At 33.1% G+C, this 17,609-nt stretch overlaps 2 protein-coding genes across 2 annotated transcripts; one reads left to right on the forward strand and one right to left on the reverse strand.

Annotated features, from left to right (window-relative positions):
• Window positions 1–10,398: 10,398 nt before the first annotated feature.
• On the forward strand, window positions 10,399–12,662 carry LOC105773919 (protein LURP-one-related 6). The gene is made up of 3 exons (XM_012596123.2): window positions 10,399–10,791; window positions 12,029–12,274; window positions 12,345–12,662. Exons 1-3 carry the CDS (start codon window positions 10,558–10,560, stop codon window positions 12,486–12,488), a joined length of 624 nt encoding a protein of 207 aa, XP_012451577.1. The 5' UTR covers window positions 10,399–10,557; the 3' UTR covers window positions 12,489–12,662.
• Window positions 12,663–13,098: 436 nt separating this feature from the next.
• LOC105773920 (copper transporter 5) lies at window positions 13,099–13,946 on the reverse strand. The gene has a single exon (XM_012596124.2). The coding sequence runs from the start codon at window positions 13,657–13,659 to the stop codon at window positions 13,237–13,239; it is 423 nt and encodes a 140-aa protein (XP_012451578.1). The 5' UTR covers window positions 13,660–13,946; the 3' UTR covers window positions 13,099–13,236.
• Between the last annotated feature and the right edge of the window lie 3,663 nt (window positions 13,947–17,609).

The raw sequence follows: 17,609 nt of genomic DNA on the forward strand, positions 1-17,609 counted from the left end.
ACTATAGTGGAATGACTTTGTGACTAAATGAGTTTATAATTAATATGTGTAAGTTGAAACTTAATTATAAATCATTTGAACCCTAGTTACATATGTCTAATCGGTCCCTTCGCTAGCTCGTTGAAACTAGAAAAGAATTGCGTGTTTAAATAAAAATGAACAGAATGAATAGAAAAGGAGAAATAATAAACATTCAGGAATGATTATAGTTTTCTCCGAAATGGAATCATTTGGAAATAAATGTAGATTTCCAAAAATGGAAATGAAAATGAGAAATGATTCATTTGCAAATGTATATGGATTACTAAAAAATTATCAGAAGAATGAGTTTTTACTTTTTAGTAGTTTTAAAGCCCCAAAATGAAAATAAACCATTCAATCATAGTGAACAAGTTGAGTAGTGAAATATTGAATATTTTTTCTTGGAAATTTTACGAAGGGTAAAATCATCATAATTTTATCGGAGGTGAAATTGGGATGAGAAAATTATTTAATTGAAAAATTAATGTTTATTTTAGAAAATATAAAATATGTATTATGTTGGATTAAAAATTCAGAAAACACATATAATTTGGCCTAATACAATGGCACGCCCAAATCCCCATCATAATACATATGAGGGGAAGCACACCTTATTAGCCCTCTCTTTCTCTCCTAGTTGGACTCGGAAGTTGTCTTTCTATTCGAAATAAACATCTACATTTCAACAAGGGTTCTGTTTTCTCTTTCGATAAATAGATGACACTAGTTGAGCTATTTAAACAACTATGAGAGATTAATCTACTGAAAAATAGAGAGAATTTATTCTTAACTATTAAATATATTTTCCAAAATAATAATTCTACCAGTTTCTATTAAAAAAGAGAGAATTTTTGTTTTCACCCCAAAAAAGAAAAGAAAACTTTTTTTTCTAGTTTTGTGTTTTGATTCAATTGATTCGAGCCCACACTTGAAGCAGTTCGTGGTACGAGAATAACGTAAAAGATCGTTTGGTTGAAAGTCAGAAAATATCAAGGATCTGCTTATCCAAAAACACATGCACGATTTTGGTCTAAGGCTTATTGCTATAAATATCACAAACCGGGTCGGTTTTTAAAATTTTAATTTTTCGTTGTGCAAGAAAATCGTTTCAAACTAGATTTTTTTCCCAACATGATTATAGTTGAAAAAGTTGAAATAGTGTGTTTAAAAGTATTACAGCTTAGGTAAGGTTGGCTTTTGAACGAATGATTAGTTGATTTAAAATGCATATGGTTGAATGTGATTAGGTTGGTATTTGGTATGATGTTTCAATCAGTACATGAATGTCTTATGGAATGACATGATTCAAAATGGTTAGGCATAGTTAAATTTGAAAAATGAACGACTTAGTTGGTATGCTTGAATAACATTGAAATGGATAAGTATGATTGATGAATTTGAATTGAATATCTTATAAGAAAGTTAAATTGAATGTTTAAGCTTATTTGGTACGGTTTGGATATGTTTTTGGACCATTCGAAATTGATGTTTGATGTATAAAATGTTAGGTTGATGGAAGCATTGAAATAGGTATAAAATGACTTAAATTGTACCAAAAACAAAGTCCACGTCACGACGTCAAGCAATGGTCGTCGCCACGAGCTCTAGGCTTTAGGCCACGGTGTGACGACAAGGAAATCCCTCACGTCGCAACGTCGACCCAAACTTTTGAAACTTTACAATTTAGTCCTATTTCATGCTTGGGCCATCAAAAGAGCTTTCGTAAGCTCGATTGAGACTCAGAAAATATTGTATATCATAATGTAAATGTGTTTATGATGGGATTGGATAATTGAATGATTATTTTGCTGCATAATTGACGGTTTTTGGTCTGACAACGAATGAGGCATCATGTAGCTCGGACCCGACGATTAGGTTAGGCGAGGGGTATTACATTGAATGATCATGGTTGGTAAGGGCAATTCACACTAATTGGGATGTGGAGAGCCACTGCTAGTGGAGGGATGTAACACCCATTGCCTAAACCGATCGTCGAGTTTGAGCTACAGGATGTCACATCCATTGTCGGAGCAACTTCCGTCAAAATATAGTAAATATATCAATCAAATAAACATTTATGACTTAAACTCATTCACAATATGATACTCAAACTTTTTTGAGTCTAAATCAAGCTTACGAAAGCTCTTTTATTGACCCGAGCATGAAATAGGACCAAATCGAAAAGTTTTCAAAATTTAGGGTCAATGTTATGACGTCACCTTCTCCATGTTGTGGCGTCGCCAAAATAATATGTCACATCACGATGTCGAACCACTTGTCATCAGGACGAGGAACATGTTTGGTGCAAAAATAGGCTATTTAGTGTTTTTTCCAAACCCACCTTGCAAATAGGTCAAAAGAATGCACTTAACACCATTCATATCTATTCAAACATATCAAATTCAAACAAATCATAACATATAAACATACCTAAACATCCAAACCAATATGCCACATTTGGCACCAATACATCTCAACCTACTTACACCATTACAAGTCATTTCGCCATTCATTTCCTTAAGGCAAGTCATGCTCAATCATATATCTCTAAGTGCCAAACATACATAACACAACATGCTACCAAAATATGCATATATATATATGTACACAACTTGAAATATACATCACAAGCTCATTATCAATTATGGATTCAAACCAAACTTAACATTATAAAGTAGCATAACAATTCTTAGGCCACATATAATCAAGCTCAAACAATCAAAAGACTACCAAATTGAAAGACAAATAGTGACTTTGAGGTGATCCGATCAACATGCTCCACAATCAACAACTACAGAAGTAAGAAGACAACGATAAGCATAATGAATACCTAGTAAGTTTATTCAAAACTCAACTTAACTTACCTAAATTTATATAAATTTAATCAATAGAAGCACAAAGATGCATAACATGATATTTCTTGGCATTTTTAACAGAGGTGAATCTAAGGGGTTGGCAGGGGCTCCGACCCCCTAAAATGGAAAATTACTATTTATGCCCTTTAAAATTTTTTTAAATTTTAATTTAGTAAAGGTAAATTTGCACTTTGCCCCCCTAAAATTGTAAAAATTTGATTTAATCCTTTAAAACTTATAAAGATTTAGATTATTAAAAATTAAAATTTCATTTTGTCCCCTCTTAAAATTTTGTTTTTTTTTTTTGCTTCGCTCCTGATCCTTAAGCATTCTTGTACAAATTCACAAAACAACCACAAGTTAGTACATTTGCAAAATAAAATCAAAATGCTCAAATCACATATACATACCACCATACAATTAGTTATATGTTATTCCAACTTATATATTTTATAATCATATCAACTATATTCATAATCAATGTTACCAATCATTTCTCTTTCGATTTATTTCCATTTTCACCTGTATGACTATAGTGAACTAACTTCGAGAACAGGGGATCGATTTTCTCACACAAGTTGCAAGTTTTGTGTCTACTCACACAACCTATAGGTCATAATTATTGATATAAGTGTTATTCGGTGCTACTCACACAAGATGTAGAGAATCCACAACATATTCGATGCTACGCACACAAGATGTAGATAATCCACAACATATGCTAGATCTCAGCCACCAATAACTAAGCTCTTGACTAGCACCCAAACTATATCATTTGGGTCTAATCATACAAGTTGTAGGTCAGGATTATTCATATATAAGTGTTATTCAATGCTACTCGCACAAGCTGTAGAGTATTGTAAACGAAAAAATATATAGGATTTTTCCTATGTAAGTTATCACCTTTTTACTTAAATCCGTTGTTAAAACTAAGTAATTGTTTAATAAATTAATGAAATATGTGAAAATATGAAATTAGGGCATAGAAATTATTAAAATGTGATTTTATGCTTTCTTATATATTTTTCATGCAATAAATGGCTTATTTTATATTAATTTGATTATATTATATTTTTAAGACATAAAGTGGGCCACGCATGATTAAATTAAATAATAAAATATAAAATTATATTTAATATTTCATTTTAAAATATTTCATTAATAATTTGGGTTTTAATTAATTAATTAAATTAGATAAATTTAATTCTTTGGTCTTCTAACTTGTTAATTTATTTTGGACAGGTCTGATAGCTTTGCTGGATTACAAAACCGTCCAAATTGGAGACCAAGTCAACCCAAAATTCAGCTGCACATGGCTATCCATAAACCACTTTTTAGTTTAATTGCACAAGGTCCTTGAAGAGTTGAAGAAATTAGAGATTTACCTAAAGATTTGCATTTGACCGAGTCTCAGTCCTGAGTTATTGTGGCACTCAAATTGACCAAAACTCAAGGAAAAATCAGCTCAACTTACTAAAATTATGGCCGACCAACCATGGAAGATGCTTCAAAAGATGGAAACTCCTATTTTTAGCAAACTATCTCTCTTTCCTCACCTATAAATAAGACCCTCTCATTCCTTTATTCATCATCCCTCAAGCATCCATCAAGCATCATTCTCTCTTTTTCTCTTAGCCTTTTCCATTCTCACGCCTAGCATCATTTCTTTATAGAGATTTTAGCAATTAAGCCTCTTAAAGAACCCTTGATCGACTACCTTGGAGAACCATCAGCAAAGGAGCAAAGTAAAGGAACAAAGGAGTCTCGTCAGTCAGAGTCTTGGGTGATAGCCATTCTGAATTGGGTTTAATCTTTCTTTTCTTTAACTTAATTTAAAGATGTTTGCTATGTGTTCTTTGTTCTTGTTTACAATAATGTTAGCTTAACTTTATTTAAGCTAGGATGATTGTTTTGATTAAATAATATTTATTTGATTCATGCTTATACTGTTTGTGCCTCAATCGATTATGTTTTCAATTAAAATCAAGTCTGTATTTCGTTCATACGTGATTGAAATGCAACTGAATTAGCTAAGCGATCCAAACCAGACGACGGCTAATGGACGCATAATTGAAATGTGCATGCTCAATTTAGATCCTAACACGATTAAATTGTAGGTTGTATAACAACTCTAACCAAGCTCTGTTGTCTGCATAGTTTTTACATTTGTGTGATTAAATTGTTTCAAACCTAACACGTCCCTGTTACCTCACATGAATGCTAAGAAACCCTTAGTAAATAAGGATCAGTAAAATGCATATTTACTAAGTACAGGATTCCGAAAGGACCTAATGTGGTTTCCAAACTCATGAAAGATCGAGTTGTCATGGAATGTTCTTCCAAATGTTATTAAGCATGTTGATAATAAATTGAGTTTAATTAAAGTAATTGTCCTAGTTTATTTATGTTATAATTGTTGCAAATTGTGTTTAATTTTACTAAAATCTATTTCAATCATATAGTTTGCACAAGTACAATCCCCGTGGAGATGATAACTCGATACTTACTTATTACTTGATAATGACTGTGTACACTTGCACAAACCTAAGCGTTACAAGTATCCACAAAATATGCTGCATCTCAGCCATTAATAACTAAGCCCCTGACTAGCACCTAATTCCTATAAAAACCGTAATGGTTTGTCATTAGTACCTTAGTTATTTACCAAATGCATTCGAACCTTATTCTATACTCATGCCATTTTAATATCCGTAACATCATTATATATATACAATTTCGTATCATTCAATCATATATATAATTTTCATACTCTTTCGATGTTTTGTACTTATTAAAACTGTCCTATTTTCATACTTTACAATTTAGTCCATATAATGTCAAAAGTAACTATATTTCATTCCAATTAAATATATAAGCAAGTGATAAGTGTCAAAAGTAGCATATTTCAATCCCATTCTTAATGCGTTTTTGGATGATTAATCAATGCAAAATGGTGAATTTTATGCTCCTAATCCTTTAAATTCATGTTTTTATACTTAAGAAAGCATTTGAGAGCAAAACGAGCAAAAACGGAGCAAAAATTAGAAAATTAGAGCAAATTTCAAGAGCCACACGAGCTGGGCACACATTCGTGTAAGCCACACGGGCGTGTGCCAGACCATGTCAATTTCGTGATTCGCACTCCAAATATGCGAAAAAAATACAATTTTTAGGTTTTTCGGGCATTCTAAGACCTATTAGTACCAAATATAATAAGAGAGGAAAAGAGCCGTCGGAGAATATTGAAGAAAACAACTCTGAAAACACCATTGAAGCTGACCCTGAAGCAAAATTCCACCAAGATTGAAGATTTCCTTTTGATTTCTTTGAAGTTTATTATGAGTTTCTCTATTTCCTGTGGTTATACTGTCTTTGAAATGTTTTTATTCGCGATTATGAACTAATTTTCTAAATACCTAGGGGAGATGAACCCTATGATGAATTTTGTCTTTTGATTTCTGTTTTACACAATAAATACTTGAATCTTGTTCTCGGTTATGTGTGCTAAATTCTTAATTTAATATTTTTGAATTATTATTTCATGTTTGATGTGCTTAATTCAGAGGAGGAATAGACTCTGTTTAAGAGTAAATCTAGCATAATTGAGTAGAATTGCATGCAATCCTAGAAATAAGACGACATAAATCTACCAAATTTGGGTCAAATCTAATAAAGGAATCCATAGATCTAGTTAATGCGATAATAGGAGTTTTAATTAGAAAGAAATTTCAATTAATCAACCTAGAGTCAGTTGCTCTTAATCTTGAAGAGAGATATTAGCGTAATTTAGGGATTTCTATGGATCAAGTTATTAAGTGAATAAATTGTTTAATTCAGATTGATAATGAAAGAAGCAGTCTAGGTGGATTCTTTCCTGGGTATTGTTTCGCTCCTTAGTTGTTAATCGATTATTTTATTGATTTGTTCTTTGTCGTGTTCTTAGTTAATTAATTTAGCTAATTTTAGTATTAATCAATCATTCCAATTTTTTAGTTAAATAATGGAAAGATGGTAATTACTAGTACTTTTAGTCTTCGTGGGAATGATATCTTGCTCATCGTAGCTATATTATTTATCGATAGGTACACTTGCCTTTGTCATATTTTTAGTTAGTTTCGTGGACATCAGCAAGAATATATATTATTTAAGTAATAGAAATCAACATAATAAGTTCCATATGAACTTACTTGACAAAAACAACAACAAACACGACGTCAATGACTAATCTGTAATTTTCCCTTTTCACAAATATCCTCCGATTGGTTCAATTCTTGATCTATATGATAATTCATTTCAATTTATCAATTCCAAATGCTTTATAACATTCTATTTTATACAGATGACAGTTCAATTTCATTATTCAAATCTTCCCTAAATTTTTTCATTTTATTCAATTTAGTCCCTAAAATTGAAATTGTTATAACTTTCAAATTTGAGCTTCAATTTCGAAACTGATCTCAATTCCATTCTCCTACAACCCTCTATTATCAAAAGTTGTAGAAGTTTTATACTAATTCTGAAATTTTTACACTTTAGTCCCTAAGTTCAAAACTAACAATTTTCACTTTACAAATTAGTCATTTTTCATATTTAAGCTTAAAATCTAGAAATTTAGTACCAAAATTTTTAAGAATTCAACAATGGAAACTTTTGAAAACTTTAACGATTTTGCAAAATAGTACACATGTCAGCTAAATCAAGATCTTGGGATCTCAAAAACATAAAAATTATAAGAAACGTGCTTAAAATTACTTACCAATTGAAGAAAGTAAAATTTGGAAACTTGGAACCCTTTCTTTTCTTTTCTTTCGTGAATGGGAGAAGATAAGCATGAAAATGTTTTCATTTTCTTTTTATTTTTCCTATATATACTTTGATTAAAAACTAATTAACCTTCATGAACTAAATTAAACATACATTACTTAATCTTAATTATAAACTAATTAAACAAAGTGGATTCCATCATGGAATCCCACTATCCACTATTATCAATTGGTTTAATTTCTCCACTTGTCCATTAACAATTTAAAATTTATAACAATTGAACTTTTACCACTTTTACGACCTAGTCCTTATACCTTAATTAACTACTTGATTAAAAAATTAAATGACCAAACATTATTTAAAATTTATACTAACCTCATAAATATTAAATAATAATATTCACGAATTTAATCATCAAAAAGGAAGTTCCAAAATCACTATTTTTGATACCATTAAAAAACGAGTTATTATAGGGACAAAAAGGTTGTCTAATATAATTTGGGTAGAATAAGGTCAAGTATCTAGGTTTACATTTACCTATTGCAGGGTATTTATAAGAGAAAAGAAAGGCGAATCATGGTCCCCTATCCATCAGGCTTAGGCATCATAGTAGGGTGATGAGTGTCAACTTAGGGTATTGTTGGACTTGACTTGAAAAGACCAGATGAAGGGAGATATTGGATGTGATGGTTTGATGAGTTTATGTAGGGGTCTTCTTAATATATCTTCTTTGAATCATGTGGGTCCTAGGAAGGTGGTGCTTGAGTAAAGGTGAAAAGCGATTTTAAGGACAAAGCTTGCGAGACATGATCATCATAGGGTTGCATTATCATGATCCAAGTTAAGTTGTCTAAATTGGACCTCTTGGATTTGGGTTTTATATTAGTGGGTCTTTCATACTTAATTTGAGATGAATATGAAAGTATACTATAATTTTTTAAAGGATTGATAGCTTTTGAAAAGTAGTAGTTTTTAAAGGGAGTGAGAAGTCCTTTGAAGAGGAAAAGTTTTTATAAAAATAAAATATATTAAAATTTTAATTTACATTATCCCTATATATAATCATTGTTTAATAAAATATGAGACAATTTTAGTAAAAAAATCTCTTCAATTTCTCTCAATTTCAAAATTGAGTAAATTAGTTTATCTCAAAAAATTGGAGTAGTATAATCTCCGTCAAATTTGAAAGTAATTAATGACAATTAATAATGGGTTAATGTATTCCGTCAATTGTACATAATTTTGATTGGTATAGTAACAAATTTAGGCTTTGATGTTTACAGATGTGGTCATTTTTGCCTTTATTCTAAAAATTTCAGCACATTCAGCCTCAATATTTGCACAAATATTGTGGGATAAAATTATTAAATTAGGACCGAATTGACAGAATGTGTAAACTTTGAGGGTTAAATTTATTATTATACCAATCAAAGTCATGAACAATTGATGGAAAACATTAACGTTACGATTAATTGTCCTTAGTTGTACACTTTCGAAATTGACGAGGATTAAATTAAATTAATTTTTAGGAGGGAACAATTTGCTCAATTTTAAAATTAAGAGGGAGTGGAGAGGTATTTTTACGGACATTTTTATAAATTAGTAAAGATAAGCCCATAGGCTGCCTCTGATCTGATCCTATTCAGCGGCAGCTGGACTCTGTTTTGGTCTGTGTGCTCTTTTTACTGCTAAACCATGTTTTTAAAACAGACTTATAACTAGCCTTAATGTTGGCAGATTACATATAAATCAGAATTTATGCTCCAAATGCTCATTTTGTTTTCCAAACCCTTTAGTTTGAAGGTATCAAATTCTAATCTTTGTACCAAATCACGTTGAATATTAGTCAGCTCCATATCTTAGAAGCCAAGTTATAACAGACATCATCACTGAGTCAGTAGCAACAAGTCAATCTTTTCTCGGTCTAATTGTGCTTCCACTCCCTATACTCTTTAACTTTTCAAATCTAGTCTCTATGCTTTTAGTTCATTTAAAAATTAATTTCCTTCTATTAAAATTGAATATGTGTTATCTATTGGACTTTAATTTTTAAATTAGATACTTGAATATTAAAATGTCACATATTCGAATTTAACTTAAGTTCATTAAAATTTCTTTTAACTTAGATGGAGTACATTCAAAAGCCAAAGATCTAAATAATAAGGCTCCAAAGTGAAATTTCTAAAAGTTAAAAGAAAATTAACACTTTTGGGTTGAAAAGTTAAGTATTTGGCTTGAAGAAAACCAAAGCTAAACGCACCCTAAAAGCATATGGATGAAAGTTTGTAAAGTTCAAAAAAGTACAGGGACTTGGGGGCAGAACTAAAAAGTAACAAGAAGTTGGTGGCTTTGAAGCGATTGACAAACCCATTTATTGCCACGTATGCGGATTAGCATCTTTTACAGACCATTTTTTATGGTCTAAAATTTATTCTCATGCATATGCAATTTTATAGTGAGCCAAACGTTATTCTAAACCATCTTCAAAAAGGAGACCTTTAAATTAGTTGACAGAAATAATGGTCCCATAAAGCTCCTCTTCATCAATAATTGAAGACTTGTTAACAGATTTTAGCATTCAAGAGATTCCCTTTCTGGCCAACCACCTGCCAAATTTTTCAAAAAACCCTTTTTGAAATTCTTCACTCTTAACTCAAATTACATGCAAAACGATTCCTTCATGTAGAAAAAAGAACAATATAAATATATATAACAAAACGTGCTCCACAATGTTTGCCAATACGTATTCTTACATCCATATATATATTATACGTATAGCAATAGTCAAACAACTTTGCCTAATCTTTCAAAATAGAGAGAAAAAAAACCATTTTTACATGTATATAAGCACGGATTGTCTCAGACTTGAGTAACATCAACTTAGCCTAATCCTTGAGAGATAGAAAGAGAGAAATCCATGGCCGGGAAAGCCAATACAATGCCGGTTATCAGTAAGCTGTATTGTTCTTCATCTCAGGTGGTGCTTGCGGTTAGGAGGAGGCCGCATGTGGTGAACGGAGGCGGTTTCGTGGTGACGGATTGTAGCCAGATGGTTGTTTTCAGGGTCGACGGTTGTGGGGTTCTGGGTACTAAAGGGGAGCTGGTCTTGAGAGATGGAAATGGGGATGCTTTGCTTCTCATACGTCGAAAGGTAAATATTGTTTATTTGTCGATAACTTTAAAACAGGGATTTGAAGTTCCTTTGTATACCATCAAATTATGATAAATTCTTCAAGGCATGATCTATAGTGTGTGTGCATGCATATGAATGAATCAGTTTAAATGAATGAGCCTTGAATTTCCTCGAGTGTTTTGGATGAAAACAACTTGCATTTGCATGTTAGATGGAAAGATAAAAAGGAACATGATATGCAAGTGGATAAAGCAGGATAACATGGAATAGAAAACTGGTCATCATGATTATAACTGTGTCCTAAAGTAGTCTCCAATAGGGATGGCAAATTGGTTCAAGTAACTTTGTACAATAGAGAAGCTGGTGGGATGAGATTTATCCATGTATTAAAACTATATGTACCGCGAGAAAACTTTTTTAGGTGCTTATAATTTTTGTGATAGTAAAAATATAATTTCATCATTTTAGTAGTTTATATATTTATATTGTTAAAGAATTAAATTAAATTTTTACATTTTTAGAGGGACCGAGTAAAATTTTACCTTTACTAATTTAAAATTTTAAAAATTTAAAAGACTTAAATAGAAAATTTTCTATTTTACGCGGTCTGCATCTCCATTATATTAACAAACCAAAATCATATTTTGTCTCTCATTAAGCCCCCCAGGTGATGATTCTTTCTGGGCTAATTGTGCCCAAGTCCCTGTATTCTTCTTTCGTTTTGATACATTATAACTTGCGGGAAGGAATTTTATTACCAGGGTTGAAAGTGCCAACATAGAGCTTCATTTAGGTTGTTGGCTAATCCCTCTAGTTTTAATTTGAAGAATCGGTTCCTTTTACTTGTGTAATTTAAAAATCAAAGTCCAATTGATAACATTGTTGGTTTTCGTTAAATTTGAATATGTAACATTATAATATTAAAAAAATGTTTAATTTAAAAATTAAAATCCAATTGATTTAAAAAGAAGTTAATTAACAGTGTTATCAATAGAAATTTGACTTTTAACTTAAAATAAATAGAGGCATTGAATTCCTAGAATTAAAAACAGGGGGAATAAGCTTGAAAAGTATAGAGACTGGGGACAGAATTAAACTTTTGGTTTCAAATTTTTTAGCACTATGATGCATAGTGATTTTTAATAACCGAGTAGACATGGGATATATACGCACAAGCATAGGCAGGCAGGCAGGCACAAACTGTATTGCTATGGGCTAAGCTAAAGCCTAATGGTTGTTGATTCCTATATTCCAGGGAGGGATGGTTGAGGCACTAAGCATACATAAAAAATGGAAAGGCTACAGTTTCGACTACGAAGGATCACAAAAGTTGGTTTTCACTTTAAAGGAGCCAGCCCGTTCATGCCTATCCAATAACAATGCCATCAGAATCTCCACTGAACCAAAAAGCAGCAGCAAGCAGTGTGAGTATGAGATCAATGGTTATTTCCCTGACAGAAAATGCAGCATCATTGATTCCACAGGCAACCTTGTCGCTCAGGTAGTATACTTCATTTAATATAGCATGGTATCAAGTTTAGTTTTGTTCTAAATCATAAGTTTACGTACAGGTTGGAGTAAAGAAGGAAGTAGAGGAGTTGATGGCAAGTAAAGATGTTTATCAAGTAGTGGTAAAACCTGGGGTTGATCAAGCTTTTGTTTTTGGAGTCATTGCTGTTCTTGATTACATTTACGGTGAATCTACCAGGTGCTGATTGAGGGATTTCTGTAAACCCCCAAAGTAGAAGTTAAATTTGTTGGTTTGGGTTCCATTTGGATGACTAGATTTGGAATGAATTAAGCTGCAAATTCCTCTTTATTTTAGGATCTGTAATCCTTAGCATGTATATAAAATAATAACTTCGAATAATATTAAAGATTTGTGGCTATCTTTTCTGTTTGTTTCTCTCCGCTTATATTAGTATAGCCTAGGAATGCAGCAACAATAAATTTAAGGAAGAATCCTATGCTATTCGCCTCTGCCCAACTAACTTGACAAACAGTCAAATGAAGAATTGGATGGTAAATGGCTTCATCTTTGAACGGGAACAATTCTATCTCTCTTTACATTCCAAATTTAATCAAAATTTGAAAATGTCAAGGAGTGAAAGCTAAACTTTCTGATGGAAAAAGAAGCTTCCTTTTAGAACATAAGACAAATGTTTATGAAATTCTCACGGCAAGCAACTAGCAAATGAATACGCTTGATTCCTTCCATCAATCAAACGCAAACTTCCTTTTTTTCTCTAACAAGAAAACCCAAAGAAGAGTATCTCCTCAACAAAATCAATGGAGTTCATGAACAAGGTACTCAGATCGGCGAAATTTACAACAAGGATAATTGATTTATAACAAGGCAAAACACAATTACTATACGATTCAAGAACAGGGAATACTGGTAGAGTACACAAATTACAGAAAAATACTATGCTAGCTTTGTGGGACAAAAAAGCGGGGGAAGCGTTAAGCGCAGGCGCAAACGTTCTCCACCACCACGGTCTCGTCATCGGCGGACCTGAAAACCAGGTACCCAACAGCCAGTCCCAAAACAATAGCCAAGAAAATGCCTCCGTTGAAAGACATGATGGCCAACATCAGGAGATACCCGATAGCCGAATTGATCCCGAAGAGCAAGGCCGTCGCGAATTTAGCGGAGCGGCGGTATTTGGGGAGGAGAGGAACAGAAGCGCCGGCGGAGGAAGGCGGGGATGGGTTGGAGGAAGCAAGGGATCTGAAACGGAGGCGTCGATCTTCCATGTACTGGTAAAAGGAAGAGAAGAGAAAACAAGCAAGCAAAGTGAGGAGGTAACTCAGCCATGAATCAGTCTTCCAGGAATCGATGAGCAGAGTCACGTCCTTTCCCCAGTACAAGGTCATGTGCATCATCTTCTTCGATTGACTGAACCCTCAAACACACAGACAAAAAGGGAAAAATGGAAAGCAGTTTTGTTGATTGTCGTGTTAAGACAGAAAACCTTAAAAAAGAATTTGACAGATTGCTTTGGTTTTATCAGGAAATCCCAATTTTGGGAACCAATCCAGTTCTGGGATTTGGAGTATGGACTTACGATTATGCCCTTAATAGGATGTGCTTGGCCTTGGGGAAATGGAATAACTGTTGAAAAGAATGGAGCTGCAAGTGGCCCAGCCCCCCTCTAGACCGATTCAATTCTCATCTAACAAAAGCAAGAGACAGTTGATTGAAATTTATAGTTAGATTAAAATTGGAATCCAACATCTAAAGATATGCATAGCATTCGGAATACTGAGAGTGCAACTTACGTAACTATTTAAACCCAATGCCACGCTATACAAGTGCAAAAGGCGAAGCAAAAGTTATCCCCTACTGACTGAACTTTGTTGTTAGGTTTAGCATTAAAAGTCAATGAAGATACTTTCCCAGCCATGTGCTCACCCCAACAATGAAAAATGTCAAGTTGTGATCCCTAGTGTCTTGATTGGGCACATATCCTTGGGTTTTTGCAGGCAACACAATGAGAGGCCAAAATCTAGAAATCCCATTGTACAAAACAAGTTACTATCTCTAGGAATTATGTACAAAGAAGATTAGTTATATCGCACACCAAACACTAATGAGATACCCAAACTAGCAAGGGTATTGAATTAGATCCTCCCCAACATCTTAACATTGTAATTTTCACACAAGTGAAGCATTTAACATCAAATCACCCAATGAGTTGCCCTATGCGAACATTGTCCTAACCAGGATTGATGGGTTAATCCTAAATATCACACCTAATGCCACCAACAAAGAAACAAGTTTATTTGCAACAATATAAAGCCAGACAATTTCGTAAAAGTTTTCTCAAAAAACCCAAGGAAGCTAAAGTCAAAGAGGTGGTTGGTCACATGCAGTATGTATCGATGCAGGAACTCCTAACATACCACCAAATGTAACATCAATAAAGTATAGAAGTTCGTTACTCCAATGACTTGCATCATCTTGAATCTTCCATAAAAAGCTAGAACAATCAGTGTAAATGTAGCACTAGCGACAACATGCCCATTTGACCTTTTCTCCTATTCTAGGAATTGTCATTTGTCAATGGTCTTGGAACAATCACTCTAGGAATGAAAGAAACTTATAACAATAAAAGAAAGATTGATCTTTCAGCATTTCCTCATCATTCTAAACCCATATAGGTTTTGTATAATGTAGAGGGTTATTTGATGGAGAGAAGAGACATTGCAAACAAGTGAATGAGATGTATCAGAAGAAGGCAGAGAGGATGACTGAAGCAAATCCAATAACACTAAGCGCATCGATAAGTAATGGTTGGTAAAGTGGAGAAAGGGACATGTGGCTGACGGTAAGGCTAAACAAAGAAAATAATTTGAGAGAATTTTAGAGAGAGCTTTGAGAGTTAGAATGCCAAAGTGTCAAAAGTCCTTTCACTAGTTGTGAAAGGCTCCTATTTATAGTGTTTCAAGAATAATACTTACAAAGCTATCAATTAACGAGAATAATAACTCATATTTTTTAGTAACAAAGGCATTAATGGCTTATTATTATATTATTATTATTATGAAAGGATTTTGTTGCTGATGCTAATAAGTAGTGAACAAAAGTTCACTATGTTTTGGGAAGAAAAGAGAAGCACTCAATATTACAAGAAGAGGTTAAGAGGAAAACCTCTAAACTACCTCCATATTTGATCCATCGAACCAAGCTCTCCGAAACATCCCAAAAAGTGAAGATAACCCAAGAACCCTATCATATTCCGGGGTTACTTCAACTTCTTTTACTTTGGTGAAGTGGTACCATGAGAAACATCTCTCGTGGAACATCTCTTAAAACACAAGATGATGTGTGACACCCCACACCAGACCCGGTCGTCAAATTCGAATATGAGACATCACATTACATTACCGAAGCAAATTTGACTACCTCGATCCAATATCACAAAGTTTAACATGTAATTATCATACAATTCAAATCAATCGACATTCATAATCTTTCACATAAGCATATTATAGATGTCTACCAACTTTATTTAAGAAGTCTTAGAATTGTTCGAGATAAAAAACGGAGTCAAGACTTGATTTCAAACTGAAATTTCAACAGTGTCTCAAGATAGGGCATTCATGTCTTAAGACCTATTGATTTTTATTCTTGCTTCGGTGTTGGAATATCTCAAGACATTTAAGCTTATATCTTGAGATTTGATCACTTATGTCTCGGGACCTGTCTCGAGGCATAGTTCCCTTACTTTAGACTCTAACTTCGATGCATCAAGATAAATGGGTTCTTATCTCGATACCTGAAACAAACCAAAATTATCTTAGGTTCGATGTTTACTTGTCTCGAGACAAGTGATTATTAGGAAATGTGTCCATATTGTAGTAAACATGTAATTGTTTTCTATGTATTTGAACAATGAATAAATAAAGTTAATTTCACATTTCACTATTATGTCTTTTTTGTTTTTGTCGTTCATGTTTTACATGCATAGTGAAATTGTGACAAGCAAATATTAGCTCATTAATTGTCTAAGTTCAAACTGACGATAAGTGGCACTGTAAGAACGTTTACATTGCAAGAAAGACAACTTACTTCAGTAGATAATCTTAACAAGTCCATAATCCCGTAAAAAAATCAAAGTGAGAATTTGATTCAAATACTTAGAATGATTATTATGTCGTTTACAATTACAATTGGGGAGATGACTAGTCTTGGCTATCGGAGCAGTTGACTCCACGGGTAGAGACATAAATGTATTCATTGAAAGAATGATACATTGGATTGGACTAGACCTGTCCATGGGCCGGGCCGGGTTCGGGCCGGGCCCGGAAAAAAATTTCGGCCCTACTCTTAGGCCCGGGCCCGGCCTGAAATATGGGCCTGAAATTTTGCCAAGGCCCTACCAGGAAAAAATAATAAGCCCTACCGGTTTTTAATAAACACAAAAAATATTTTAAAAATAAAAAATAAAAAATTTTAAGTATTTTAAAATTAAAAATAAAAATAAAAATATATATTTATTATATTCGGTCGGGTCGGGTCGGCCCGGCCAAAAAGTTGAGCTTGAGCCTGCCCATTTTTAAACAGGCCTCGTTTTTTTCTTAAGCCCATATTTGGGCTTATATTTTACCCGAATCCTCCCATATTTAGGGGATCCAGTGGCCGGCGCCTTTACCCATGGACAGTCTAGATTGGACCCAAGATGAATTAATTTCGAAATGCATTTGTGAATTAATTCACTTGTGACGTTCATGGTGTGATATACCTAAATTCTGATTTAGTCACTGACCATGCGTATGTAACTCATGTGCTTTGATATGATTAGATGCTTATGCTCTAAAGATGATCAAGCCCATAGTCGGTATGTTGAGTACATGACTTGTGTATGGAATGACTTTATTAGCAACAATGGAATTCATAGCTCGATTAAATATTTAACGATACCCTCTTATTGGTATTGTGTGGATTGATAAATATGGAATGTAGTCACGAGTTGCTTATTCTCGAACAAACAATTTATCATAGTCATTTGTTGACAGTGATCATATTAATCATTAAGAAGACACAATAGTGACAATGAGATAAAATAGGATTGTATTGAGTGAATGAATTTAACTTAGAGGAATCAATGATATCATATGAGGTCAACACACACATGATGAGGTCATTAGATAAAGTAGTTGGATGAATTGCTTTCATAAAGAGTATACAATAGATAGTTTTCAATCATGGTACTTCTTGTGATTGACTCCATGATTAAGTAATATTGAATTATCAGAATGATGCTTCTAGACATAATTGCAATTACTCTAGTCTAATTATATATGTCTGATTGGTCCCTCTGTTAGCTCAA

The sequence above is a fragment of the Gossypium raimondii genome, chromosome 6, assembly GCF_025698545.1.
Source record: "Gossypium raimondii isolate GPD5lz chromosome 6, ASM2569854v1, whole genome shotgun sequence".
NCBI classification, from domain to species: domain Eukaryota; kingdom Viridiplantae; phylum Streptophyta; class Magnoliopsida; order Malvales; family Malvaceae; genus Gossypium; species Gossypium raimondii.